The sequence below is a fragment of the Empidonax traillii genome, unplaced genomic scaffold (genome assembly GCF_003031625.1).
Source record: "Empidonax traillii isolate 1590-97213 ecotype Southwest subspecies unplaced genomic scaffold, ASM303162v1 scaffold633:size372093, whole genome shotgun sequence".
NCBI lineage: Eukaryota > Metazoa > Chordata > Aves > Passeriformes > Tyrannidae > Empidonax > Empidonax traillii.
The window spans coordinates 212,094-239,672 of NW_020955826.1; the positions used below are offsets into that span (position 1 = coordinate 212,094).

At 47.0% G+C, this 27,579-nt stretch overlaps 2 protein-coding genes across 2 annotated transcripts in view; both read right to left on the minus strand.

Annotated features, from left to right (window-relative positions):
* SSU72 (SSU72 homolog, RNA polymerase II CTD phosphatase) overlaps nucleotides 1-17,740 on the minus strand; it is an 18,847-nt gene extending 1,107 nt beyond the window's left edge. Inside the window, exons 1-4 of the mRNA XM_027898985.1 lie at nucleotides 17,580-17,740; nucleotides 11,702-11,845; nucleotides 2,393-2,532; nucleotides 586-704 (exon numbers count right to left, since the gene is read on the minus strand). Of these exons, the coding sequence (XP_027754786.1) occupies nucleotides 586-704; nucleotides 2,393-2,532; nucleotides 11,702-11,845; nucleotides 17,580-17,659 (483 nt within the window). The 5' untranslated portion in view covers nucleotides 17,660-17,740. The remainder of the gene's footprint in view (nucleotides 1-585; nucleotides 705-2,392; nucleotides 2,533-11,701; nucleotides 11,846-17,579) is intronic.
* A 4,071-nt stretch (nucleotides 17,741-21,811) lies between these two features.
* Nucleotides 21,812-24,280, minus strand: FNDC10 (fibronectin type III domain containing 10). Its single transcript, XM_027899022.1, has one exon. The coding sequence runs from the start codon at nucleotides 24,226-24,228 to the stop codon at nucleotides 23,560-23,562; it is 669 nt and encodes a 222-aa protein (XP_027754823.1). The 5' UTR covers nucleotides 24,229-24,280; the 3' UTR covers nucleotides 21,812-23,559.
* Nucleotides 24,281-27,579: the final 3,299 nt, after the last annotated feature.

The window sequence follows — 27,579 nt, forward strand, 5'->3', positions numbered from 1 at the left end:
GAGGCTGTGCCCAACAGTGCAGCCCTGGGTGCTTTACTGACATCCCCAAATGCACAGATATTCTGCTTTATGTTTATCTGCAGATCCTTCCTTCCCCAACCCACCCAACTGGCACTTCACTAGTACTTTGTTGAGTAGGCAACATCCCTCCCCACCAGATAAGAACCCTCCAGAATAGCTCCAGGCACACTGAACAGATGGCTAAAATTTCAAGTCCTTGAACCCTCTTAGGCTTCTTGAATCTGGAAAGGATTTGAGACCAAAAATAGAACCACACAGGCTGGAGTTAAAAAAAAAGAAAAAGCCATCCTGGCCCAGGTGAACTCCTCAAGCTGGGCAGTGCCAAGGACACAGTGTCAGGAACCCTGGGATTCAGGAGGCAGCTCTGACCTTTAAATCCCACGTAATTAAAAAACTGTTTTAACCACGAACCTGGCTGAGTTCATCTATTTGCCCAACAGAAATAACCAGAAGAATTTGGAAACTTGCACCCTGACGTGGATTTTGCTGAGCCAGCTCCTTTGAGGAGCACTGAGCAAAGCCCAGCCCCTGTGCAGTTCGAAGCAATGAGCCCTCCCTACTTACACACTGGCAGAGCTCACAGATAAGGAAAGCACCCAGAGTGGCCTCCTCGTGGTTATCCTGAATGTCCACGTTGATCACATGGACCGGCTGACACGTCTCCTGCTCTCTGGAATTTAAATCTATTTGAAAACAAACAAACAAACAAACAAACAAAAAAGCAAGAGTTGGGGTGGAACTGAATCATGTTGTACATGAAGTATTAACAAGGTTTTTAAAAATGCATAGGCATTGTCACATCGGTCTTTCCCCAAACTGGTTTTTAGAATAGTTTTTATTTAACATTGCCTTACACGTTTTCTCTTTCATTTCAGAAACAAGAAATGGATTTTGGACACAGAGCAATTCAGATTTGTGGAAGGGTCATGACAGTTTATTTGCCCTGCTCAAGAAAGGTTCCTGCTCACTTTACTCTTTAAAGAGCACGATCAGGAGTCTCAAAAATCAAGGATTTTGGGCTTTCTCACCTGGAGGGGTTTAATGGCTCATTTTTTAAAAAAAAGCACTGTTCATCCAACACTCTGAATGTGACACTGCAAGGTGAGCTCCTACAAGCCAAGCACTGAGAGTCACATTAGAAAATTCCAGCTTTAATTTGTCTACTTATAAACAATGGGTAGAGGGGGAAAAAAACCCCATTCTTTTCCTACTGGTGCACCCTTGTACTGTGCCTCTCTAACACCCTTCCTACTAGACACACAAGTTGTTCTCTCTCTTCCCAATCCTGCACCTTCATTTTGGCAAACCCATCGAGGCTTCCAGTTTAAAATGCTGCCTTTCACACCCTTTGGGGTGACTGTGAAGGGCATTATTACCACGAAGGGAGAGAGGTGCACAACTGGAAAATCAAGTGGTTGATCTCCCCCTCCCTTCCTCAGGATACTCACCTGAAACATCAGAGGGAAAGCTACGTGAGACACGCTGTGCTGGCTGAAGGAACCAGAGCTGCCCTCACAACTTACTCACACATTTCAACCCTTCCCTTGAGCATTCAGAGCACTGACTGCTCGGTTTGCAGGAGCCCCAGTGTGCTCTGCCTCGTTGTGACGTGGCCACTGAGGATGGAAAAGCCAAAAGGCAACAGCCCTCTAAGTCCTGTGTATGATACCAACTCAGCTGGCTGGTCCTTCGGGGTGACAGGAACTCCTGAAATCCTGGAGCCAGCATTTCCACAGGCAGGTTCTCAGCCCAGGAACTGAGTCACTGCTGAGAGCTCAAGGTTTTGGGTGAGCTCACGTGGGGCCTGCGCACTGAGGTCATGTGGGACCCAACCCCCAGCCCAGGTGCTTCAGGCACATCTCACTTTGACTCGCTCAAGGCAAGGCCGTGTTAAACACCACTCAGGAACAGCCTCTCCACCTGTACAAGAGGTGTTTAACGGGGAGAAACTGCTCAGGAGGTCACAGGAAGCCTTCTGCAGGGTAGGCAGAAGTTGCATAAGGAAGAGATCTTAGGGCTTTGTTGCTCCATCAACCCAGGGTGGAAAAACGCTCATCACGTACCACTTGCTGGGTTTTGAGATCCACGGGCATTTCCAAACCAAACATGTACCTGAGTTTCTATAAGCCCTTCATATTGCCACCCATACACATTCCCTGGAGCTGCCAACTTCTTTTAGAAACAAGTGCTCAGCCATCCCAGCTCTGGGACACAAAGTCTACATCAAGGACTGCAAGCTCCTGTCCCCACTGGTGTCCCAGCAGCAGTAGTTGGAGGAGACAGAGGTGGTTCCAGATTTGTGAAGGACTTTAGAGGAGGGAGAGGAAAAAGCAGCCAAAGTTAACTTGGTTTATCAGTTCAAGGTCCTTACCTTCTACTACTTGATCATAGACTCTTTCTTCACACGTTAGGATCAAATCAAAAACGTCTTTGCAGTTCTGGAATCTTTCTGGTCGTGGCTTGATTCTCTTATTTCTGTCCAACATGTGTAAAATTCCATTCTGTGTGTATCTGAAGTCGCTGGAGTTAAGTATCTTCACTTTAAGACAAGTCATGTTTTCAAGCAAATGACCAGTACAAGTTAAATTATTACTGTATCTTTAAAATAAGATTCTTTCTGTTTGCCAATATAAAGTTCAACGACTATTAGAGACTCCCAAGATGACAGTGTGATCCCCATCAGGGTAAATCAAGCAGAGATCTGTCACTGTCACCAGTGCAATGGCAGGACAGCTTTAGAAGGCCCTCAGAAGAGCTCAGAAGCACAACTTTTCTTGGACAACTATTTTTATAGCCACAATGTTTAGAAACACACAGCCTGCTCTGTTGGCATAAGCAGAATGTCCTACATTCCCTTCAGGGACCTCCCTCTTCAAAGGCAATTCCAGGGGGGTTGTGGCATCACCTGCACAAAGCCCTACCTGGGTTTATGCAACTGAACTCCCCAAAGAAAGTCAAGGAAATAACAGAAGCACATCCCTTAAAAATATCCCCAAGATACATTCCCATTTAGGGAATAAGAAAAACACCGACTTTGTGCCTGTCAGAGCCTCATCACCGTGTGAAAGGAATCTGTTATGCTGCTTGGGAGCTATATTTGTGCTGCTACTGTAACCTTGAGGTTTAACATCCTGCACCCCCCTTCCAGGCAGGATTCACCAACCCCCCCGTCTCCTGAGCCTTCTGGGACACACAATTCCATCAGGAGCACTCCAGGGGTGACTGTCACACCAACCTACTCGCTTCAGAAAAACCAAACTCCCTCTGAAGGCCAAGTTTTATGGGCAAATCAGGAATACCAGGGAAGGATGGAATGCAGAAAGCCTGGAAAAGCAGATGCATCTCTCCCTTACTTTGACACAGCTGTACTTTTAGCCATCTAAGCAGATATTTTTACATTCAAAAAGCAGCCTGTAATTTCTTGAGATAACAGGATTCTGAGAAAAAAAAAAAATCATTAGTAGCAGCATGTCAGGGGTCATCTTGGCTTATTTCCTTGCTGGAAAGGTCACATACATGTATTTCTCTTCAGAGAGCAGTCCTAACATTTTTGTAACAAAAGGCTGACAACTTTCTGCCTACCTTTCTGCAGTTGCCCTCTGGTAGCTCAAAGTTCTACTCCCCTTGGCAGCCAGATGTGCAGCACGTGCTCCAAGGTGTTCTTGAACAGTCTTCAAGCAAACAGCCTCCAAAGCTGTTAAATCTCCCAAGTGTTTGAGCTCTGTCAAAAACTGAGCCCACCCTTCTACCTGTCAGATCTACTTTATATTGAGAATATATTCAGTTTTTTCATGTCTGCACCACTGCACTTCAACCACTTCACTTTGGAACAAGTGGAATGACGAGCTGTTTATCACAAATCTATGTTGTCAATTCTCTCTCAGCCAACTGACTCCTACCACATTTCTTTTCTCCAGGTCGCTCCCAAGCCTTTTATCACTCTTCTTTCCCAAAAGATTTCTCCTTATGTTATTAAAGAATTGTCCTTCATAGCCCAAAGCCCTCTTGCACACCAGCACCCACTGCTTCCTCTCAGCACCCCTGTAAACTCTCCTTGGGTTTGTCATGCTTGGGGGGAAAAAAGAAAACCAACACTTTGATGAAGCCATTTCTGACCTCTGGTTATTTCTAGAGCATTTTGAAGATGGCTGCATTTTCAAGATCCCATTTTCAAAATCTCTGTCAACACCTGGCTGTGTTGCTTTGTTCTGCTGGAAGGGGAGCCCTTTCTGGGCTCCATACTCCTCGTTTCTACCCCATGCAGTTCAAAGTAAAAAAAAAAAAAAAAAAAGGAAAAAAATCCACAACATCCCACATGCTTTTTTTTTGGGTTCTCTTTTTTCCCTTTCTAGGATAAAATGTTGCTGGCATCTGTCCCCTAGCTTTCCTGACTGAGCCTGGAGACAGAATTACGCATATTCCAAAAACCCACACAAGCTTTCTGCCTCACAGCCGAGCTTTCTGCTGCCAACTAACAGCTTTTTTTTTTTTTTTTTTCCCCTCCCTCCAAGGGTCCATCTGCCTATAAAAGGAGACTGAAATAAGCTCCTTCCAAGAGATTTCAACTCCACGCTCTCTATCCCGTGCATCTCTGCTCTTTCTCTTCAGCAGCCACTTCTTCAGCAGGCGCTCCCATGATTTTCTCCCTGCTGTCACACCTTCCCAGCCCTGCTCACACTCAACACAACCTGCCTGCATTTCTCTAAGAGCCCTTCACCTCCTGCAAACCACTGGCATAGTAAATCCATCCCATTTTGACAGGAGGTCCAGTTGAGATTTCACCTTTATTGCAGTGACTACTCTAAACAGATCCTCAGTGGGATGAAATTCCTTCATGACAGCTCAGCAGTGGAAAGACTTGATAGAAAAAGGAGATGGTGCAACACAGGTTGGGTTTTTGCAATAGATACCAGTTTCTAGAGATGAAGATACACATGTACTTAAAAAAAAAGAAGTTATGTGTGTGTTTGGATAAACTAAAGCTTTCACAGCTTCTGCTATCCAAAATTTAAAATTGTCCTAGACACCAGAAATGCCTTTTACCAAACATCCCTCACCCCTCCAACCACTTTATCAGTAATTTGTCCCTGACAGGGACACTTTCAGCCATGAGCATAAAGTCTCTCATCCTGTATGATAATGGGAAAATGACCTTACTGATTCAAGTATTCAGTAAATTGCATTTTAAGTCCTACGTGAAGCTGAAGCTCCCAAGTGATCTGAGTTGGAAGTTTTGGGGTATATAAATTAATTACATAGTCATCTAAAATCCCCATTCCTGGAAGTGTCCAAGGTTGCTCTTGGACAGGGCTTGGAGCAATCTGGGCTAGTGGGAGGTGTCCCCACCCATGGAGAGAGGGTGGAAGGAGATGAGCTTTAAGGCCCCTTCCAACCCAGGCCATTCTATAAAAATACTCTAGAGGCCACTTTATTAAACATAATTGGGCAAAAAACACTTGTTAAAAAGTAGACATACTTTTTTTTTTTTTTTTTTTGGGGGGGGGAATCTTTAAATTAATGGTTGGCATCCAAAGGTTTCTACATCTTCAAACAAATCTGCTTCTCACACCTGCATCTGCAGGTCTCTTTTCCACACCATCTAAATTTACTTATTAGTACCTGCATTATAATATTAGTGCCTGCATTATAAATAGCTCACATTGCCTGCTTGGCAATTTGTCTAGAATAGATATTTCCTTAAAGGATGTGTGTGGGGAGGGGTGAGGCTGCCCAACCTTTTTCCACCTTCAGCATCAGCTCCTTTTACAGGGAATAAAAGCCTGAAAATGGGCCTGGGCACTACAAATTCTGCCCCCCAAGCTTGGCGCTCACAGCTGCAAGAACTGCCCTCACTCCACAGCCAGAGCACAAACTGCCTTCCACTTGAATTGAAATTGGTTGGGTTTAGTACAAACCAGTTTGGTCACCAGGCTTCTGTGGTGCTCTGAAGTCTAAACACTGAACCATTCTACGATTCTACTGGATTCAAAATGAAAAGAGAGTAGGTTTAGATGGATAGTGGGGAGAAATCCTTCCCTGGGAGGGTGAACCCTGGCACAGGTTGCCCAGAGAAGCTGTGGCTGCCCCTGGATCCCTGGGAGTGTCCAAGGCCAGGTTGGACAGGGCTTGGAACAACCTGGGCTGGTGGAAGGTGTCCCTGGTGGAACTGGATGATCTGGAAGGTCCCTTCCAATCCATACAATTCTGGGATTCTTTGATTCTAAAACATGCCATTCCAAACCCTAAGGAAGATATTAAGCTGGGTTAAGTAACGTTTCTGGTAACATCTGTGCCTGCATTAATGACCTGCAAAGAACTGAACTTGTTTTTCTTGTGAAGGACAACTACCTGGGATTTTTAAGCTACAAACTGCACAGAGAAGCCCAGCTGAGCCTGCTCAAAGCAGCTGGTCCAAATACAACCACATGGCAGCCCTGCTCACTCCCTCAAGCCTGGCTGAGCCCCAGAGCTGAGGGCACAAACCCAAACATCAGCAGAAGCAGGAAACATCTTGAGTTTAAGCCCAGAGCTCAAATGCCAGTGATTTGTTGGTGCTGAAGAGCTGAAAGAGTGTTTGGGGATGGAACTGGACAGAAACAAGCTGTCAAATGCGAAAAGGAGTAATGGGAAAATAAAAGACCTGGAGAAGGGATGGCTTAGATATACTGAAGGGACTAAAGGAAGACAAGGAGAGCAGAGATGGACCAGAAGATGACTTGGAAGATGTGGCAGGTCTGCCCATGCCATCCAACAGCTGACTATGCACTTCATCCAAGCGTGAACTTGAAGAGGAGTCTGGAATGCTGGAATGTCCAGTGTTTGATCACTTGGCTCAAACTACTGCCAAGTCCACAACGTGACAGGGACACGTCAAAAAAAGGAACACAACAGTCACTGTCAGGACCAGCGGGGCAGGAAAGCTCACAAGTGTCACCCAGGACTTTTAGAGGCTCTTCTCAGGTTTGGAAACCAGTGCCAGGTTCCAGAGGATGAGCAGCAAACTGGGCTGAGGGGGGAAGAGCTCTGAGGAGGCTGTGAGGAGAGGGGTCTGGGAGAGAGGATGAGTCACCCCATTTACCATCTCAGGGAAGCAGGGGCTGCAGTAGCCCTTCTCAAAGGGCCTTCTGCTGCTCTCACTGCTTCGTGCTGCAAAAGCCAAAAGGGATTTTCAGCTACCTGGAGTTCGGGATGGATAGGGAAGCTCAGAGAAAGCAAATCACAAAGCATCTACAAACCCTAAATCAATTAAGCCGTTTCAATTTAAGGCATTTTGGAAAGCTGAGAACACAATCACAAAGCCAGCAGGGCCACTCTGGAACAGCAGCACACCAGGGAAGCAACAACGCTGGATGAGTCTGCAGGAAACAGTCCTCAGTGCAACACTGGCTTGCAATTAACGCCAGTTTAGGAAATTACAGTCACTACCATGAAAATGGAAATGGATTTGGAATCATTTTAAGGGAAAAAAAAAAAGAAGTGCAAGCATCCCTTATGTTGGCACAGAAATTCTGTGTTGATGGGAGGTAAAGTCTTCAACGCTCCCCTCCTTTAAGTGGGGATGGAAGTGCCAAACCTGGGCCAGTAAATGGAATCACTGCAATTCTAAGTGGATTTTACAGGAGTCCTCAGCCTCAGATAGGATCCTTGGGTCAGAATTCCTTAGAGCATCTGTTCAGGACTCACCTTGGCTAAGGAAAGAAACATTCCAAAGACTACCTGGCAGACTGGCAGGATGGCAGAGGATGTTTTATGTGCTCAAGAGCATTTAATATTAGATTGCAGTTTCAAACACAGGGGAAATAGCATTTAAATAATACATTTCTAGTTTATATATTTTTCATAAATTTATATATTTCCTTTTTAATGCAAATGAAGCCAAGATTAAAGGCATTCTGATCAGAAGTCAGACTAAAAAGTACTGAAAACTGCTGTGCTGGAAAGGCCTGGGACTTTGTGAAGTGTTTTGGTCTTATGATACTTCATGGAGAAAAAGGAACTGGAATTCAGCTGTGGCTGGAAGCATATTGATTCACACAAATGTGCCTCTTAGAAGCCTGTTCAAATCCAGTTTAAACAGTGCTTTCCACCCTCATCCCTTCCCTCTATTTCTAGGAGCACATGTAAAGGAAGAAAATGAGACTTGTACTGCACTGCATTTGGAAGAATTTTGCCACTGACAGGCAGGCCATGACTCCAACTATTTTTAGCTGTTGGAAGGTCAGGCTTCAAAAAAAAAAAAATCAGAGAAGAAAAAAAACAAATCCAACCTAAAAAAAAAACCCCAACAAACCAAAACCCAACCCTAAACATATCTAAAATAAACCATCCCAGAGTGGTTTCCAGACACAGAAGCTATCCTGCTGACCACTGGAATGACAGTTCAGAACAGAAGCTTTGAACTGCTTATCAGTTCCAAATCCACGAGAAAACCAGATAAAATGGAAGATAAATACATGCATAAGAGCTTACCTGAAGTAGAGTTAAATAAGTTACTGCTCAAGACTGAGCTACAGGGCAATACCACCTGGGCATCCAGGTTCAGCATGGAGTTCACAGAGCAGAGCTACATCCCAAACACCAAGATTAGCACTACCTTTCTTCTGACAGAAAAGAATCAATATGTCTTCAAGAGAGATGTACCAAGCCAGTTTCTCTTCTTCATTTGGAAATTTTCCCTCTAACAAGCACACCTTTAGGAACATCTTGAGGATGTTCCACCCTCCCCGCAATTTTATATCCTCGTGTAACTGTGGAGCTAAAACTGGAGTGCTGCCTAGAGAGCAGGTCACATTAAAACAGGAGGTAAGAGAGGGAAGGGAGCAAGAGGCCAGGCTTGCAGATCAGATGCAGGCTAGAGATCCTAATTAAAAATACCCACCCACCTATGGAAATCATGGGGCACCTTTAACGTGAGGCTCACAGAGACACCAGTGTTGAGAAAAGGAAAGGAACAATCAGTCAGGGAGTTAGTCAACATTGATAAAGGATCCAGGAGCTACTGCTGCAGAATTTTGGTCAAATTTCCATTTGAACAGTTCCTATCCCTGGGCATAAAAGCAACTGCTGATGAAGATTTAAACTGGTGTTTAGCAAGTTTCATCCTTGACTAATTTTTGAGTTCACCTGAAGGCAGGGCTCACCAGTTTTGCTCTATTTTTGCTTCACCTTTAAAGTCACCACCATATAATTAGAATTAAGTCCTCAAACCCCCTCACACAGTTTTAAGGGGCAAGTAATCACGATCCTAGAAAGGTGGATTACACATGCAAGTACAATTTACATGCATTACACACACAGCCCCAGAGGTGCTGCATGGCCATGTCTCCTCCAGATTAGCAGTAGAATCCTCTACTGTTGTCTTAGAAATAATAGAGGAATATTAAAAAAAAAAAAAAAGGTAAGCAAAAGCCACATTCAGAACAGCTTTGTCACAGCCCCCTCTTAGGGCTCAGGGAATTTAAATGCTATATTCTCCAAAAGCAATGGGAGATGTGGGTACTTATTTTAACTATAAGTTTAAACTACCACATCTTAAAAGGCTTTGAAGTACTTCCATTTTGGAGACACTGTAACCACCTACTCAAGCGAATCTCTTATTCCTGTGCTTCTTAAATTCAACATATGCCTTCAAGGTATGTGAGCCTGTGCTCTATATTTCACTAATTAACTATAATGAAGGTGCTTTTAGTCTCTGTAGAGTGGGTTTTTAATAGTTGTCCCCCCTTTTCACAAGTGAGCAGGAGAGGTTCGGTGGATCTTCTCTCTCACACGGTTTTAACCTTGCTCTGAGGGAGGTCCAACACTGCAGCAGCTCTTTGCTGTTTGTGACCACTGCTTTTGGAAACTGGGGTAGTTTCTTTGGGCAGGGGATGGTCCATGTCCCTCACAGCCCCAATTTCACGGGGTATGTGGGGTGCACAGTGCCTGGGATCCCTGCTGGCACGTGGGACTGGAAGGAGATCACTCCTGAGTGAGGCAGAACTGACTGCTGAGCCCTCACACCTCCCATGGCTCCTGCTGCCATGTGGGAATGTCCCCAGGACACCCCATTTCACACCACATGGAAAGGCTACAGCTGAGAGTCACATCCACTGAGCTGATGGAAGCAAGGCTGGGGAACAGAACAAGCAGCTCAATCATATGGAAACACAGGTCCTTTTGTTTCCCCACCCCAATCCAAGCCCAGGAGAAGAGCAGGCCCTCCCCCTACCCAGGCCATGCCCCCCCACCCCCAGCAGGTAATGCTCACCCAAAAGGACTGAGGTCCCTGTGCCCCTGGTTCACAAACACCTATTCCACACCTCGCTGATGAGAGCAGCTCTGCCTTTGCTTAAAGTCTTTACCCTCAAAACCCACTTCTGGAAAATGGAGTTGACTTCTGTGCTGAGTCTTCAGTCTGAAAACCTCAAATCAGCCGAGGACCATAAAAGCAAAGTCACAGAGGCAATTGCTCCTGCCCTATTTCCCTTCAGATGGCTGTTGTTCAAACCTGCTTCCCTTCATCTTGAGAAAAGGGTTAACTGTGACTCTGCAGATGCACAGTAACCATGTCCAGCATGAAGCAGAACCACAGAGGCAACTCCTAAACATGCTGAATGATGGGGCTGGGCAGGCTTTCTGCTGTTTGGGGTTTTTTTTAAGCACTGCCATACTCAGTACAGCAGCAATGAAGGATGCAAAAAGGAAATCACAAGTCGTTAGTGCTTGTTAAAATTAATTCTCAGTTCAAGTTCTTTTCTTTTGAAGCAGTTCTTTTAATCAAGATATGGATATGACATACCTCGTTACGATGGGTTAGCAAGATTTGCCTTTTCTCTGTAGGCAGAGGGATTAAAAAAAAAAAAAACAACTAATAAATAAACCAGCACATCACATGTGATCCAGAAAGACTACATCCTATATCCTACATTTTGAATTTTTTTTTTTAAAAAAAAATCTCTGTTGGAAAAAAAGAGTATCTAGAGTGAGTGCCCCAATTTTATAGTAGGTTTGTGGGTTTTCCTAACAATAATTAAAAAAAAAAAAATCAACTTTAAATATAGGTATTTTAAAATCAGTTTGACATTAGTCATGGTTTTTAGTAGTGTGCCTAACCCTGATCACCTCTGCTCTCCAGGATCAAATATGTTACTGGGCTCTCCTATCTCCATTCTTTATAATACACTACAGGATTATTTTTTTTCTTGGTGCACAGATCACGTACCACGAAATCCTCAGTGAGAAGGGTGAGCTCTTTAATGAAAGGTATCCTCTCTCCCAGAGAAAGTATCTGTAAACCTTACCTGGCAGTTTGTCTGAGCTAAATACAACATAAATGTCGAGGTGGTCGCTCTTCCCAGCTCCATTATCGGGACAGTCTTTGCACTGAGAGCGTGTGATCCACAGTGCAGTGCAGGCAATGGGCAATCTGTGAGTACCGATGTGCTTTCACTCAAGAGCTAAACATGTTAACACACTACAAAAGAGCATTTGGGGATGTGTGCATTGTAACTCAGCAATTTTACAGGGGAGCACTAGAGGCCCATTGTAAAAAAATAAAAAAAAACTATAAACTGAAATCATTTTAAGTTCTCCAAGTCAAGCAACTCTCTGTTCCTAACGCATAATGCCAAGTAATGAATTACACCTTTCAAGGATGAACCACATGGGATTTTTTAACGAGGCCATGCCACGGGGATACAGTTCTTTGTCTTTCCTAAGCAGATCATTGTACATCTGATCATAGGTTGTTTTGAAGTCATAAACATTTGGCTTGTCCGGTGCCGGTCCCGGCAGTTTCACGTGAGTCCCCGTGCCAAAGGATCGGACGCTGAATCCTCGTTTGCTGCAAGACAGGAGGGAAGGGGAGAGGGGAGGCAGTGAGATCGGGTGATTTCCAACAGGAGAAGCGCTGAAGAACACAGTGAGCTTTGAAAACGCCTCTCAGCAATCAGCCAAATCACAGCCAGACAGTTCAGCAGCCAAACCGCCGGGCATTCCCAACGTGCAGATTTCCTTGCAGTTGCAATCCCAGTTCACACACCATTTCTAAAGGAGTACTTATATTTGACAGGAATTTTCTTACAGTTGTGGTACACAGCTTTTTGGATATTTCTTTTGTGCTTTCAGACATCCTGGCTTTGCAAGAAGCATGTGTTTTGTATTCACTTCTCAACAATAGAGCAGAGGCAGAGATGTTTTTCTCTTCGTATAAGTAAGTAAAAGTACCAACTGATCAATACTCAAATGTTCTGCTGAAGTCCCTGGGATAACTACATTATTCCTCTCACTTTGTGGCCCAAACTACCTCTGGTGTAATTTAATTAGCCCAGGACAAACATTTGTGTGCCTGGCACTTTGCTCAAGTGCACTGCAAACCATCCAGTGTAATTACATTTACACAAGGGGGGAGATATTCTGCTGGCTGGTGCCTAAAACTGTGGGGTGAACCAGGGGCTGCTCCATTCCATTCTTAGGAACAACCACTTGTTGAATAGTTCTAATTAAAATAAAAAAAAGGGAGGCAGGAACCTGTTTGTCTTTAGGGGTAATGTCAAAATGTTCTTTCTGATTAACCAAAATATTTGTACTTGAACCTCAGTACATCCTTCGGTAAATATATTTGTGGAGTAACAGGACCAAAAACAGGTTTTTCTCCTGGTCTAATGGACAAAGTTACATGGTAAGATACTGTTGCTGTTGTCCAGAAGGCTGAAACATTTGGGTCTATAATGACAATGTAACTTGAAACAGGTCAAGACCATGACCTAATCTGTCTTTTCCAGGACTCCCAGTTCCAGCTTCAATGATTTTTAGCAGAGAATGAACGGACTGAACAATGGTAAAACAAAAAGCAAGCAAACAACCCAGTGCCTGTGCCTTCCCACTCCCCCAAAACAACCCCAAATCTGTAGAGTTTGCCACAGAAAACAGGAGACTGGGGACCTGTGAAAGAGTCACCCCTGGACTCCTTGGTCAGCACATACAAACCAGCAAGGAAATCCAGCAGGAGACACCGATTCAAACTGCCTGTTTGCCTTCAGAGTGGCCCAAAATGCTTCTGTGCACAGACTGCTGGGATCAAGTTCTGCCCCGAGCTCACACACTGCTCTGCAGCTATCAACACTTATTTCCTTTCATTCCTCCTATAAGGACACAGCCCCTCCTTTCTCTTTTCTTGCTCCCCTCCTTTTTCCTCCAGCAACTATTTATAGGTCCCTATTTCTGTAAACAGACAGGATACATGATGATTTTTGCTTCTTTCTGCAGGACTAATGACTGAAAACGGATGCAAGAGGAAAAAAGTGCAATTCTTTGCCCCTCCCAGCCCTCCATCACATGTAACTGGTGCAGTTATGAGTCACTGGTAATTTATTTTCCCTGCAATATTTCCAGACCCATGTTTTTATTCTGCTGCTCCTACTGGGCACAAATTGAGCCATAGTATGTATAGAAGAAACTGCAATGCCAATAATTTAGTTTCACATTAATCTTTTCTTCTATGGTTTCCTCTTAACTTTTACTTTGTTCTTTTAATATTATTCTTTGAAAGAGGTCTGTTTGCATCACAGGCATCAAAACCCCCACCTCCAGCTGCTGGAAGTGTCCCTGAATGATCTCATCTAAAGCAAACCAGAAATCTTCATTTGATGTTCCACACAGCAAAAACTGGTGCCTCCAAGGCCCGTGACCCACTGAAAATTACTTCCTTAGAGCTGGAGTATGTGTTTCTCACATGGAATTTCATGCTTTGTACCCTGGCAACTGGCAGTGTCAACTTTTACACACCGGGTGAACCGCTAGGAAATACTCTAGAAGTGTTTCAACACATTTCTTGCAACAACTGGGGCATGGGAGAGGGGAGGATGCCTGCACAGAGCCTTTATTCACCAGCCTGCTTTTCTTAAACAGCTGGAGAGATCCAGTGCAGTGAGTCACTATGTGTGTGTGTGTGTGTGTGTGCTCACGTGGCACAGCCTGTTCACCGTGAATGGCTCCTGCAAGACAACCTGTACCCAGGGTTTGTTCTTAAACTACCCAGGAGGTGGAAACAACGAGCTGCAGCTTTGGCATGAACAGCAAAGGGTGGCACAGACCCACTGACTATCCCAGCACTGATCTCTGCAAACACGGAGCTTAAACATTAACAGAACTGTATACAGTGCCACATTTCAGGATGTTGTTTCTATTAATAGCATCGAGGCCGATGCAGATGAACTACCGATACATTAAGGACAAAGTGAGTCAGTGCATGGATTCCTTTTGTGCTCACCTCATCCCAGTGCAGAGCTCATGACAGTGAGTTCTCTGCACTCTTACTCATGTGCCCCTGAGCATTTTCAGAGCTCACTGCAGACAGCCCTTCTCAGTGGGACACCACTGCTGCTGAAAGCACACAGCACTGCCCCAGCACTGACACTCCACAGGGTTGGTACCACTCAGCTTCAGGTACTGAGAGCAGAAATATTAACCTGTGCAGACTGAGATGGGAACTTCTGTCCACACCTTCCTTCTGTTTCATTGTTGTTTCGAGATCTCACACATTCTTATTAAGGTATTTTTTCTGTACAGTCCCAGCAGCACAGCTTCTCTTTACAGTATTACTAAACTTAAAGCAAATGCAATCCTGCAGTGCCACTGCAGCTCGTAGTGGTGAAGATTTTCAGGGGACCAATCACTAATCTGAACACAACCCTTCCTATAAGATGTAGCAGGAAAATAACTACCAACAGTGCCCTCCTTGTAGGCTACTTAGCATATTATGCCATTCAATAAAGACAAAAAAATCCCATCCCCCAGAACAACCCCACACTGTTAAAAAGCAGGACAAAAGTGTTGTTAACTGATTTTGAATACTACCAACTTGCTCTAATTTGCATCATCACTAACAAAATGTCAAATGAAGTGTTTTAATCTAAAATTTTGAGAACATTTCCTTCTTCTTGAGGGTTTCCTAATACAGCTTAAGTAGGAAATATAAATGCCAATACCTCACTGCATTTAGCTGCTGACAAATGATGCCAGGAGAGAAGCTGTGACTAACAAATTACACAAACAGCACTGCTGCAACTTAAGTTCCCTCACAGGGTCAATGTTGAACTACAAGTCTTATCAGCAACATAAAATTTAAGTTTTAGCCAGTGTAGTTTTGATATTTAAAACTCTATACTGTCCCTAAGACACTGTTTCCTAAAACAAAAGAATATGTGGTTTAAGTGTGTATCAGCATCCTACAGTAGAACAGAGACTGAAGTCAGTAACTTCCTTTCAAGGCCATCAAGGTACTACCAAGCAAACACACACAAATGGAAGTGTGGAAGTTGGTGCATAAAAACATTCGGTTATAAGAGAAATTACTCTTCTGCCTCCCTCCTCTGTGTTTGAGGGAGAAACCATGGCCTGTCTGCAGGGGCAAATAAAAGAGCGTGCTGGGTTCATTCTCCTCACAGCAGCAGTGTTTGGATTGTGTTGGTGTGAGCAGTGGTTTGGATCTGTGTTGGTAGCAGAGCACCAAGGCCTGTTGTGCTTCTCACCCCGCCCCAGCGGGTGAGGGTGCAGGTCAGGTGGTGAATAATGCAGGATGAGTAAGGTGTGACCCAGCGACTGGTTCCACACACCCAGTCTGACAAGGAGGAGCGTGTCCTTCTGCACAGCCCCAACTGCTGCTCCTGTTTGCCCTTTGCTTCCGTGGCTCAACCTGTGGGATAGCTCTTATCCTATCAACAAACTTCACACACACCTCCAGCCTGACTTTTCTGTTGGAAAATTAGGACAAAGCGTTTAAAACTGGTTTATTACAAAATACGCAAGTACACACTGAAGGCTGGGCCCCAGACTTTGTTTGTTGATAGTCACCTGTACTTCTGATAGAATTTGTATCCCTTAAAGTCTTATAATCCACTAACAACATACCTGAAAGTTTCATAACTCCTCAGTTTCTTCCTCTTTTAATCGTGTGTTCTTTTTCAACTGCAGTGCAAGACACAGCAAGACACTGCCTGAACTGGTGAGGCAGATGGGCTTTGAGCCAACACAGACATTTTCCTGACAAGCCACCATTCTCATTCCATGGGGCAGTTATTTCCTTATCTTTGCATTGCCAACTACTGCCATAGTGACAGAAAATTAAACATTTTTCCAAATAAATACAGTTTGTCACGTTTTAATTAAGATTTTAAGGGGGAACAGACTTTAAAAAACCCCGAACATTCCCCCGCCACGTTTGCCAAACACCAGTCACACCGGAAGCGATTTATTTCTTCTGCAAAAACACGAGAGGAAGGAAAAGGCCTGACGTTGGAAGTAAATTTAACCTCGTCATTAGTACTCAGGGTGCAATTAAAACCCAGTTTCAGTGTTATTAGCAGAAGAAAACAGCATCGTGTTTTCACAGGTAACACCTGATGCCAAGTTTAATCCCTGACAGCACGAAATGCTGCTCACAGTAAGATGGCTGCCAGAACCAGATGCTTCTATTATTTCTTCCTTCCAAGGCTATTATTTTTATTTAAATGTAGCACACACAACCTACTTATAGTTGTTCAGCTTCTTATGCCAGCTACGTGTATTTCTAATGTGAATGTTTCTTCGCAGAACTTTAATAAAATAAACCCAACCACCTTCACCGTGTTCCTGCAGTGCAAAGGGAAGATTTAGGGACGTGATTTCAGGCAGATCAGGTCTCCTCCTGCCCGTCAGTCTGTCCCCAGTCTCCAATCTCCCCTTTTGAATTCAGCCAAGCTGAAAACACCTGGAGTCCTAAACAGATTAACACCTATAATCTCAAAGACATTTAGCATTCTGACCCAAGCACTTGGTCTGGTTTTCCTGCAAGAGGAAAGGGCTCCCTTTCAGGGCATGGAGTGGTTCCAGTCTTCATAGGATGTCAAAGGATTAGGATGGACCTTAAATATCGTCCTGTTCCACCCCCTGCCATGGGCAGGGACACTTTCCACTAGGCCAGGTTGCTCAAGGCCTTGTCCAACCTGGCTTTGAACACTTCCAGGGCTGGGGCAGCCACAACCTCCCTGGGCATCCCGAGCCAGTGCCCCACCACCCTTTCTACCGCAGTAAAAAAAAAAACTTCCTCCTAACCTAAGAATTTCCCCTCTTTCAATTTGTACTCCTTGTCCTATTACTATTACTACTCCAGCTCCTCACGAAGAGTCAGTTCCTCTGCGGCTTCCCCCCTGTAGGCCCCCTTCAGATGCGTTAAAGTGGGGGGAAAAAAAAAACTGGGGGGGGGGGAAATAAAAAATAAAAAATCTTAAAAAAAAATAAATTAAAAAAGGGGAACCTTCAAGTTTTCAAGAGGCGAGACACAGGCCCTCGTTTTGCGCCTGCCGAAGGGCCTAGCCCGTGTTTTCAGCGCCGGGTCCGGAGGGGCCCACCAGGGAGGGCGGAACAGCCACCACCGCTCCGGGACTCCCCCCCAAACCCAGCCCTGCCCAGGGATAGGGGGGAAGGGGCGAACAGGACCGTATCCCCCGATCCCCTTTCACCGAGCGCGGCCCGCCCTGAACAGCGGAGCGGCCCGGGGCCTAAAGGAAACCACCCCCACCCCTGCCATCCCCGGTTACCTGAGGATGTTGTGAGCCTCCATGCTGCGGTTCTGGTTGCTGGAGCACACCACGGCCACGCGGAGCGGCGCGGAAGGCATGGCAGCGGCGGGGGACGGGAGGGAGGGGATGGGGAACGGACGGGGAAAAGAAGGAGCTCCCGCCCGCGGCTGCCGGCCGCGGCTCGCACAAAATGGCGGCGCGGCGGGCGGGGAACGGGGACGTGTCAGCAGGGCCGGGCCGCGGGCCCGAGCCGGGGGAAGGGCGGTGGGGAGGCGGAGCGGCGGCCGCCGCTCCGCCTCCCCGCCGCCCGTCCCCCGGTTCTGGCCCGGGGGGCTGTGGGAGACACTGTCAGGAATTAGGGGTCTGTGGCATGTTTGGTGTGGGGCTCCGCCGCGCCCTCAGGCACGACATGGAGGGACGGGGTAGTCGCGCTCTGCCCTGAGGCGGCCCCGCCTTGAGTACTTGCTTTGGGCGGCAATAAAGAGTATTAAAAACCAGTGTGTGTATGTACATATATATATAGAGAGCGAAGAAGGGTGGTGATGGGGTCTTGAGGGGAAAGCCTTGTGAGGAGCGGCTTCGGCTTGGAGAGAAGATGGAGGAGGGGGGTGAGGGGAGACGCCATGGCGGCCTAACGGCTTCTTCCTGAGGGGGGGAAAAGTGGAAGAAGGGCGGGCGCTGATCTCTCCGGCGATCAGCGGGCAGGACCCGTGGGAATGCCCTGAAGTTGCGCCAGGGCAGGGTTGGATTTGATATCAATAAAAAAGGTTCTTCCCCCAGAGGGTGGTTGGGCACCGAACAGGCTTCCCCAGGGTTTGGTCGCAGGCCCGAGGCTGACAGAGCTCAAGGAGTGTTTGACAACTCCCTGAGGGACAGGGTGGGATTGTTGTTGGGGTGTCTGTGCAGGGCCAGGAGTTGCATTTGTGGGTCACGGAGCCTTGTGGGTCATGAATTCGTCAGCCTTGCTGGCTCCTCGGCCTGCGAAATTAAAACCACCAACTCGTCAGGAAAGCGGGGCCGTCGGATGGTTTTCTCTCTCGGCACTAGGTGGCATCCAAATGTCAGCAGTGGGCCACCTGGGCTGGGACACGGGAGAGATCCCCAGGGGAAGTGTTTGGATGGAGAATTGAGTCATCCCGAGGAAGAAAATTGGGTCCGACACCCTGGATAATCCCACGGCCATGGCTGTGCCCGGAGCGCTCTGTGCTGAGGGATCTGAAGCGAACGTAACACAGACACATGCTTGCTGCTACAATTAATCATGAAATTACGCATTTTAGGAGCGTTTACGCTCGGGCTTTTACTGAAAACTGCACGAATAAGGGTGGCCAAAACAAGGGGTTATTTAGGTACCCCCTGCCTTGTAAAAATGCAAGGATTTCAGGATTGTTTTCAGGCAGACAGGTCAAAATTATCATGGTGCTCCTTGCTCAGCCCAGCCCAATTCCATTTTTGCCTGAGGCTTTCGTCATCTTTTCCCTTTTCCATCTCATTGTGCTTTTCCACCTTGATTTACTTGCACTATTTCAGTGTCAGAAGCAGGTAACAGGGAGCAAGAGAAATACAAGATAAATCAGGACATCAAAGGAACAAATCTATTCCCCAGCCCAGCTGAACTTCACTAGCAAGGCAGGACTCTTCTCTGTGCTTTCTAAAAATATGTTCTGCCCTCCCATTGGTATTTTTTTTGTTTGTGCTTTCTGAGGAATTTTTTTCCACACTGTCACCTCAGCACTTCCAGAGGAGCCTTTTCCCACCTTTCAGCACCTTTATCACCTGCTCCCACAACCCGCCGCTCTCCTCTCTCCTTGTGCAAAAGCCTCCCTCAGAGCATCCATGTAAACCCCTTCCTCTTGTATTTTCCATTAAAAAAAAAAAAAAATCCCTTTTTTCACTATTTCCTCGACTTTCCCAAAGAAATCTTTCCCCCTCCCCTCAGCTGCTTCCCTCTCCTCAGACCTTCCCTCTCACGCAGCCATTTTGTCACCCGCCTTAAACGTGTCCCCTCAGAGCTTCCTCGGCCCTTCCTGCAAAACCTTCTTCCTTTGGGTGCCTGCTCAGCCATTCTTAATCACCCTGCCCACTGCTTTCTTAATTCTTACTCTACGAAGGCACCCTGGAGATCCTCTGGTGGTTCTGGGATCCCTGGTTAAGTGGATTATTAGAGATGTAGCAACCAGACCTAAAGCAACGCCAGTCAGGGGGGTGTTTGCTTAGGCTAAAACTGCCAAAGACCCCGTCCAAGCATCACTGCCGTAATTCCAAGCCTTTAACAGGAATGTGACACTGTTATCTGCCACTTTTCCTACTTTCAGCCCACTCTTCCCAGCCTTTCTTTCGGAACATACTGGTGAAATACAGCAGCAGTTTGCAGTCTTGTAAGACTACAACTCCAGGTCTCCATGGAAGCAAAATACCAGCTTTCACTTGCACCTCCAAATAAAGCCGAGCAGCTTTTCCTTTTATGGACCACAAAAAATATCATAATGCAATTAAGAGAGATTTTTTGCCTGAGGCACAGACTGTTTCCTCCAGAAAAGCTGGGGTCAGGCTGGGCTTCGAGCTGCTCACATTTAAGCAGCAGCTTTCCTCACATTTAGCACAAGGCAAGGGAAAAAAAGGTTGTTAATGAGCATGTGATTCTCCATTTCAACTCCTGCAGAAATGCAGGATAATGCAACACCTAAGAACATACCTGTCATAGTTCTGATTTTAGCAAGAAATTTTGTCTTTCCTTTCCCCTTCCCCCTCCTGCGTGTATGTGTTAATGGGCCATCAGATAAACAAAGGAGTTGGCCTGAGCCCTAAATGACCAGACATTAATCTCCTAGCAACCAAGGGGGAGGAATTGGGAAAAAGGCCAGGGTGTGTGTATGGAAAGAGGTGGGGAGGAATTGGGAAAAGGCCAGGGTGTGTGTATGGAAAGGGGTGGGGTTTGGGGGTTGGAGCTCAGCTCTGGAGCCGGAGGGGAGGCTGCAGCAAGGAGGAGAGACTGCCTGGTTGCTTCTTTGTCTTTTCCTGTGGGAGAGGAGTTTTTTGCTGCTGTCTCTCTGCGCAGTTGTTTGCTGGTTGCAGGCTTGGTTTCACCGCGAGATCTTCACCAGCTGAGTCGTGAGTTTTTCTTCCATAGGGAGAGCTTTCTGCTTCCCTCCCCCTTCCCCCCTCCTCCATCGCCACCCGGCGGCGACCAGGGATCCCACAGCGCCGCCCGGTGACGGGGGCTGGACATTGCAAGTTCTACTCCTCCAGTGATCCAACAGCGCCCCCTGGTGACTCCTATAGAACATCACAAGTTCTGCACTTTTTTTTTGATAACTCAACAGCGCCAACCTGGTGAATGGTACAGGACATTACAAATTTTGCATCTCCAGTGACCCGACGGCACCCCCTGCTGACTGTGGCTGGAACTGCACCAAAGGATGCTAAAAATTGAACTATTTGATTTTCTTTTTTGCCGGTTTTATCGGTTTTGTTCTTGAAGGGGATTATTGGTGGGTATAGGGGTATTGCTTGGTTGTTTTACTTGTCTTTTTTTTTTTTTGTGTTCCTGTTAATACACACATACCTTTTAATAAAGGGCTGTTATTTTTTTCCCTTTTCCATAATTTGTTTTCCTTCAATCGGAGCCTCTTAATTTTGAATTTATAATTGCTAGAAAAGGAAGTTTGGGTCTTTTTCTCCTAATCCATCCTCAGCAAAAGACCTTTGTCTCATTTAAACTGGGACAATACCACACATACGGTACACTGGGGTATTGCATACATTAATGTTGTCATAATTTTACAGTAGGCAATGGAATACCATTATGGCCAATGTTTGTGCAGATTCTCCCACTTTCAGTCAAACAAGATCTCGAACCATTAAATATTTATGAAGTTTTCATTTCTTTTCATTATTGTCTTAATTTATTAAGTTCAATGCCAAGGTGGTACAAGGCTCATTGTTTCTGCAGTTGATTTTCACATCTGGCAATTCGTGACAAGATGAAGAACAGAACAGTAACACTGGTTGACAGAAGCTGACAGAGATGTACAACATCAGTGGCACTCTCATGGTCCTGTGCAGAACTGGCTACAGGAAAAGCTGACTTGAAACCTTTAAAAGACCTTTGACCAAAATTTGTCTTAATGCTCTTAAAAACTGATTGCCTTTTCTTTCAGCAGTCAACCTCCCTAGAGATAAAAAAAGAAAAATGATGATATTGTCCTTCATCCACCATGATGACACCATCTTCCTGCTACACTGGATACTGCCAGCCTGCCAAAATCAAGTATACAGGCAAGGTAATAAACAGAGAACACTTAAACTGAGTCAGCTGCATGTGGGAAAGAAAACAAAGCAAGAATAACAAACAAATAAAAGGTATTTCTGCCTGACGAAATACAGACCTTCAGTTTCTCAGCCACTCCCAAGTTATTGAAGGGATTATGATCAGTGCAAATACTGTATATTATTAAGGATTCCATATACTGTCTATATTTACCCTCTACTACCAAGTTGATACTTCACAAACTACTTTCACAAAGAAAAGCAAACAGGTCGTTCACCAGAGCTAAACATTTACACAAACAGATCACATATGAACCTGACGTGTTTTAACAGCAACACCCCTTTACAGAAGAGTTGTTCCCCTACTTTTCTTTTTTGCTTTAGGTGCTCAGTTTCTAAGTGATGTAAATTAATTCTGTGTTACAGCAGTCAACTACATACAAACAACACGAACTAAAAACTAGCTCACTAAATAAATACCTGACAGTAACTATTTTGTGTATATATAATAAGGTTCAAGTAATGATCAGCCCGAGCTTGTTTTGTTTTGTTTTTTTTTTTAAGAAAACAAACAACCAAAGAGACGAGACCAACAACCACCAGTTTCAGAGACAAGAACACGAGCGAGATACACTTGTCTATGAGGACTACAGGAACAGATATACCAAGAAAATGGGATGAATTCTTAGCACTAAGGCACAATAGAATTAATACTAGAGTATGGCTAAAACCTTACTTACTACAGCATCGAGTGAGTAGTTAATGAGGAGTGTTCCTACGCTCAAAACGCTCGGCTACATCAGTGAGTTCTGTGTTCAAGAAGCGTCTACCTTAGTGTAGCTGCACACAGCACTGCTAAAAGAGGGGATTTCGGAGGGAGGGACGGTGCTCACTTACACTGTACTTATTTTATAATTAAGGATTGGTTCGTCCTTGCTCAACAAAATGGAGTTTTCATACTCAGTTTGTCCCTTTGCCATTGCTCTTTGTGGAACTACCAAGATGACAGTTCTAATGGGAGAAAAGCAGGTGTCAGATGTTGATGCTCGCTCGAGCTGACCAGAAACCCCCATTGCTTTGGACAGGCCTCAAAATTTGTGACCAGCGTTGAGGCGTGATACAAAACCCACTTAAGTCACGAGATTTAAGTGGGCCTTGGATCAAACACACACTTAGCTACGGGGTTTGTGGTTCCAGCGGCCTGTTCTCCTGAACTTTAAACAACTTTCGTCCAGGGAAAAAAAAAAAAAAATCAAGCACAGGTCTAAGAGCAGGAGGGTTTAGGCATAGGCCTAAAATAAGGGTTTTCTGGAGAGTCTTCTCAAACAGGCCCTTGTAAGATCTGCCGCTTGCCCTTAAAAACAGACAATTTCTGGCACTTGTGGACCTCTGCCACTGTTTTTCAATCCGCTGAGATCCCGTGAGTTCAGCAACCACGCATAGCTCTGGCTGAAAAGCCAGCCTAGGAGGAAGAAGAGCTCCAAACACCGAGGGAAACCCAAATCCTCGAGGTTTAGGAGTGGAAAACCCACAGCTGCGAGCACAGTCTGGAAAACCCGTTCCCTCTCCGGAACGCGCGCTGGAAGGCCGGCGGCGGGCGTGGTGAACCCCAAATCCTGGAAGTCTGGGGGAACGGCTGCGAGAAGAGTCTGGAAAACCTCTTCCCTTCCCCGAGCGTGGGAGGACCGGGAGTGTTGGCACGGCGTGCGGGTGACCGCAGCATCCCCCGTCACGCGCGGCGCGGGGCCGCGGCGGCAGCGCGGGCCAGCGCGGGGCTCATGAGGTTCTCGGTGATGTAGGCCACGAGCAGGCAGATGAAGACGAGCATCACGCAGATGGATCCCCCCACGGCCGTCATGGCCACGACGATGTCCCGCATGGCCGCGGGCTCCACGCGGAACTCCACGCACTGCGCGGGCGGCGCGGGGCGCGGCGGGGCGTAGCGCGGGCGCAGGCACAGGCGGTACCGCACGCTGCCGTGCGCCTCGGGCAGCAGGTAGTCGCGACATGCGGCGCCCAGCTCCACGCTGTCGCAGGGGAAGCGCGTGTAGGTGCCGTCCCAGGAGCAGTTGAGCGCGAAGCCGCGCAGGGCGGCGGAGGGGGGCGGCCGAGGCGGCCCCCAGTGCCGCAGCCCCCACTGCAGCAGCACGCTGCCGTTCCGCAGCACGTTGGCCACCAGCGCGCCGCCCGCGGAGCGGTGGGCGCGGCACCCGCGGGGCGCGCACTGGAAGCCGCGGGCCGGCGGGCGGAAGCACAGCCGCGCCCCCTCCGCGCCATCCGCGCCCACCTTGTAGGGGCACCACGGCTCGTCGGGCTCCGGGGCGCGCTCGGGGCCGCGCTCGGCCCCCCGCGCCCCCAGGCAGAGCAGGGCGAGCAGCAGGCTGGGCATGCCGGGCATGCCGGCGGCCGCCGCATGGAGCCCGGGCCGCGGAGCGGGGCGGACGCGGCTCGTTATAAGCGCGGGGCTCCCGCAGCGGCTGCGGGGCCGCCAATGGAGAGGCGGCGCCGCCGTTAACTCTCGCTGGGCTGCGGAGCACCCGCCGCGCCGCCTCTGACCGCCTGGACACGGGGATGCGGGGCTGGACGCCGCCCCCGACACCGCTCCGGACCCACGCGGGGCCGCAGCCCCCGGCTCGGGGTGCCCCGAGGGATGAGATCCCCGTGAGGATCGGCGCGGGGGGATGCTTGGCCGCCCCCCTCCCTTCCCCTCCCCTCCCTCCCCCGGGCCGTGCGGGTTCTGCTGCCTCCGCTGCCGCTGGCCGGGGCTGAGGCCCCGAGGGGCTGGGGAGCGCGGCTCCAAGCGCTGCTCCGTCCTGCCTTTTCCGAGCTGCAGATTCATTCCGCACCAAAAAAAAAAAAAAAAAAAATGTGGGTTTTTGTTTGTTAGCTTCCTCAGGGGAGGTTGCCTTTTTGTGTGTGTGTTTTGATCAGGTTTTACATAGGATCCTCTTTTAGTTTTTATAGCAGAACATAAGCTTTGGCGATATTTAACTCTTAAAAATGCAATAATTATCGCCGTTCCATGGCTAAAACCCCCCAGAAATGTGGCCGCGGATGGTCGGGAGGTGCCTCTGCCCCCCTGGGGGCTCAAAGCCAGGAGGGATGCAGATCCACGGCAGGGCTGTGGGAAGTGGCAGAGCTCCCCTCCAGCTGATGCAGAGCTTGCTCAAAGAAACGGGGGTTACACGGACTTTTATTTTATTATTATTATTATTATTATTATTATTATTATTATTATTATTATTATTATTATTATTATTATTATTATTATTTTAAATGGTTATACCTTCGGATCCAGGCTGCTTTAACCTCTTGGCGCTGCAAATTTAAATAAACTCGGCACGGATGTAATACAGAGCGAAAGACACCCCGGGAGGTCAGCTGAGAGTGGTGATAACGCTCTGGGTCTTAGTGCACTGTGGGAGACCGAAGGGAAAAGGATACTCCTCTTCCTCCTGTCTTCTGCCAAATGCCATTTCCTCTCTCTGCAGCAGCACCAACCCCAATCCATCCCTTGGATGTGGAACCAGCAAGCCGATTGTGCAGCACAGCAGGAGACAGCAGTGCTCCATCCCAGCATTACACCGTAATTAATGCTCTCAGAACGACCTTGAGGGATGTACAGGAGAGTATAGGCTTGTCTAAATGTGGAAACAAAAGCACCCTAATGAAACACTGATAAAAATACAGGCATCAGCAGTGTTGGAAGAGCCTTTGAACACTTAAATTGGTAAAAGTTGCTTTGCAAGGTGTTACTTTAGACACAAAGTGTTATTTGTAGCAACGTGGAACTTGTTTAAATAGTTTCATTTTCTGATGCAACATCAACAGAACTCAGGGATCTACCATCAGTATTCCTTTTCCTGTCAGAAAGACTGGCCTTTTAAAGTATATGGTCCTTAATGAACTCTTTATTTTAAAAATACCAAGTATTATAAGTTATTTCCACATCTAGTTTTTAACCAAATTTAACGAGGGTGTCTGCTAGCCTATAAAAAGATGCTGGAAATCTCTTTTAATGCCAAGAGGTATCAACCAAAAAAACAGGCTCAGCACAGAAAAGGATGCTGAAGTTGTAATTACGGCTGCTCTCCTTGGAAAACACTGTTACCAGAGCAATAAGAGGTGCTGTGCTGCTGAAAGCACTTCCTGGTGGCTGAGGCAAACCTACCTGTGGAATTCCAGCTGGACGCAAAACTGAAGATCTGAAAGTCCTTCCTGAGAAATGTGAGGAAGTGGCTGGAGCCCAACCAAGCAAGTTTTGCCTCCTTCAACCTTGTGTACTTCTCCCAGCTACCATGGAGAGCAGATTGCACTCCAGAGCTGCCAGAACATTTGTACCAGCACTACAGATTAACTACACCTTCTGCCCCAAGTGCTTTGGCTCTTCACTGTGTCTCTGAGCACAAAACAATTATTTATGCAGGAGCCAAGCAAACCCACGTGCTTTGGCTTGGTCAGTCTGCCTGTGCTGGCTTCATATGAACCTTTTGTCTCAGGGTTTGTTCTCTTAGTAATCCAGCTGTTTCCTAAGCCCTTCTTCTGTGCCCCAGCCTGCAATGAAACTCAGCCTGGACTTCTCATGTCATCACTTCAAGAGTTCACTGCTCAGGCAAACCACCAGGATTTGCTGTCAGCAGTGAACCCCCGGCAGCACGTCAAAACCAGCAGCATCCCAGACTGCTTTGTGGGCCTTCAGACAGACCCAGCACCGCGGGTTTTCAGCTTTGCTGGTTCTCCCTCACTGGATTTATTGTCTCCTGTTAGAGGAAACACTGAACTAGTATTAAAATAGGGGCAACTCGCTGCAGGCCAGGCAAGGAAGCACTAACCAGCCACAGCTCACAATTTACGCAGCCCTCCGCTAATTTTAGTCTTGGATATGGCCAGGGCAGACAATCCCCAGAGCAGGGATGCTCAGCTCTCAGCTAAGGGCAGCATATGACATATGGTTGCTAAAGCATCCTCCTAGCAGGGAGCTTTACATTTAGGCCTGAGCTGCTGCAGTTCCCTCCAAGTCATAACTTCGAGGATTACTCATCCTAGACATGCAAACGCAGAGGATCTGCCTCCTGATCCAGAGAGCTCCTGCAGCCTGGATCAGTGTGCAGCCTCTCCCCCACTGGGCTTCTATTTCCAGCGCTTGATTCACTTCCAGCAGGGGCTGAACTTGTGTGCTCTGACAGTCACAGGCCACGGGAAGCGCGGGAGAGGAGCGAGTGAGCTGCGGCGGGCATAGAGCTGCACTAAATACCTCGCTGGGGCAGCCTGGGCACCGAGGTTTGGCAGCCAAGCCACATTCTGTGTGGTCAGGGATCCTGCACTGAGCCGTGAAACAATGACATCTCGGTGGCCCAGCTGAGAACTGGAGGTATTTCTGATCAGGATGCTCTGAACCAGTAACTGCAACTCCAGCTAATCTGTTCTGAATGTGCTATTTATAGCAGGCACTGAGGGCCCAGCGGTGTTGCATCATACAGCAGGGCTGGCATAGAAAGCACCAAGGCAGCTTTAACCATTTCAAGGCATTTTGGGTGTCTTAACCCCCCTGAAGCTTTGCAGTGAGCTCCTCAGTGGGCTACATGAGCAGCTCTGGCACTTGGCTAATAGACGTCACGTGGCTGTCAGAATGAAAAAATCTGAGCTCACTGGGAAATAAATATTGTTTTCCCAAGTGTCTAAAAGTGCTTACAAAGTATGCCCCAAACCAGGGATTAAAAAAAGCTTAACTAATTCAAATAGAGAACAA

Bases quoted from the DNA above. Each gene is read 5' to 3' on its own strand.
- FNDC10 (XM_027899022.1), bottom strand. From the start codon at position 24,228: ATGCCCGGCATGCCCAGCCTGCTGCTCGCCCTGCTCTGCCTGGGGGCG.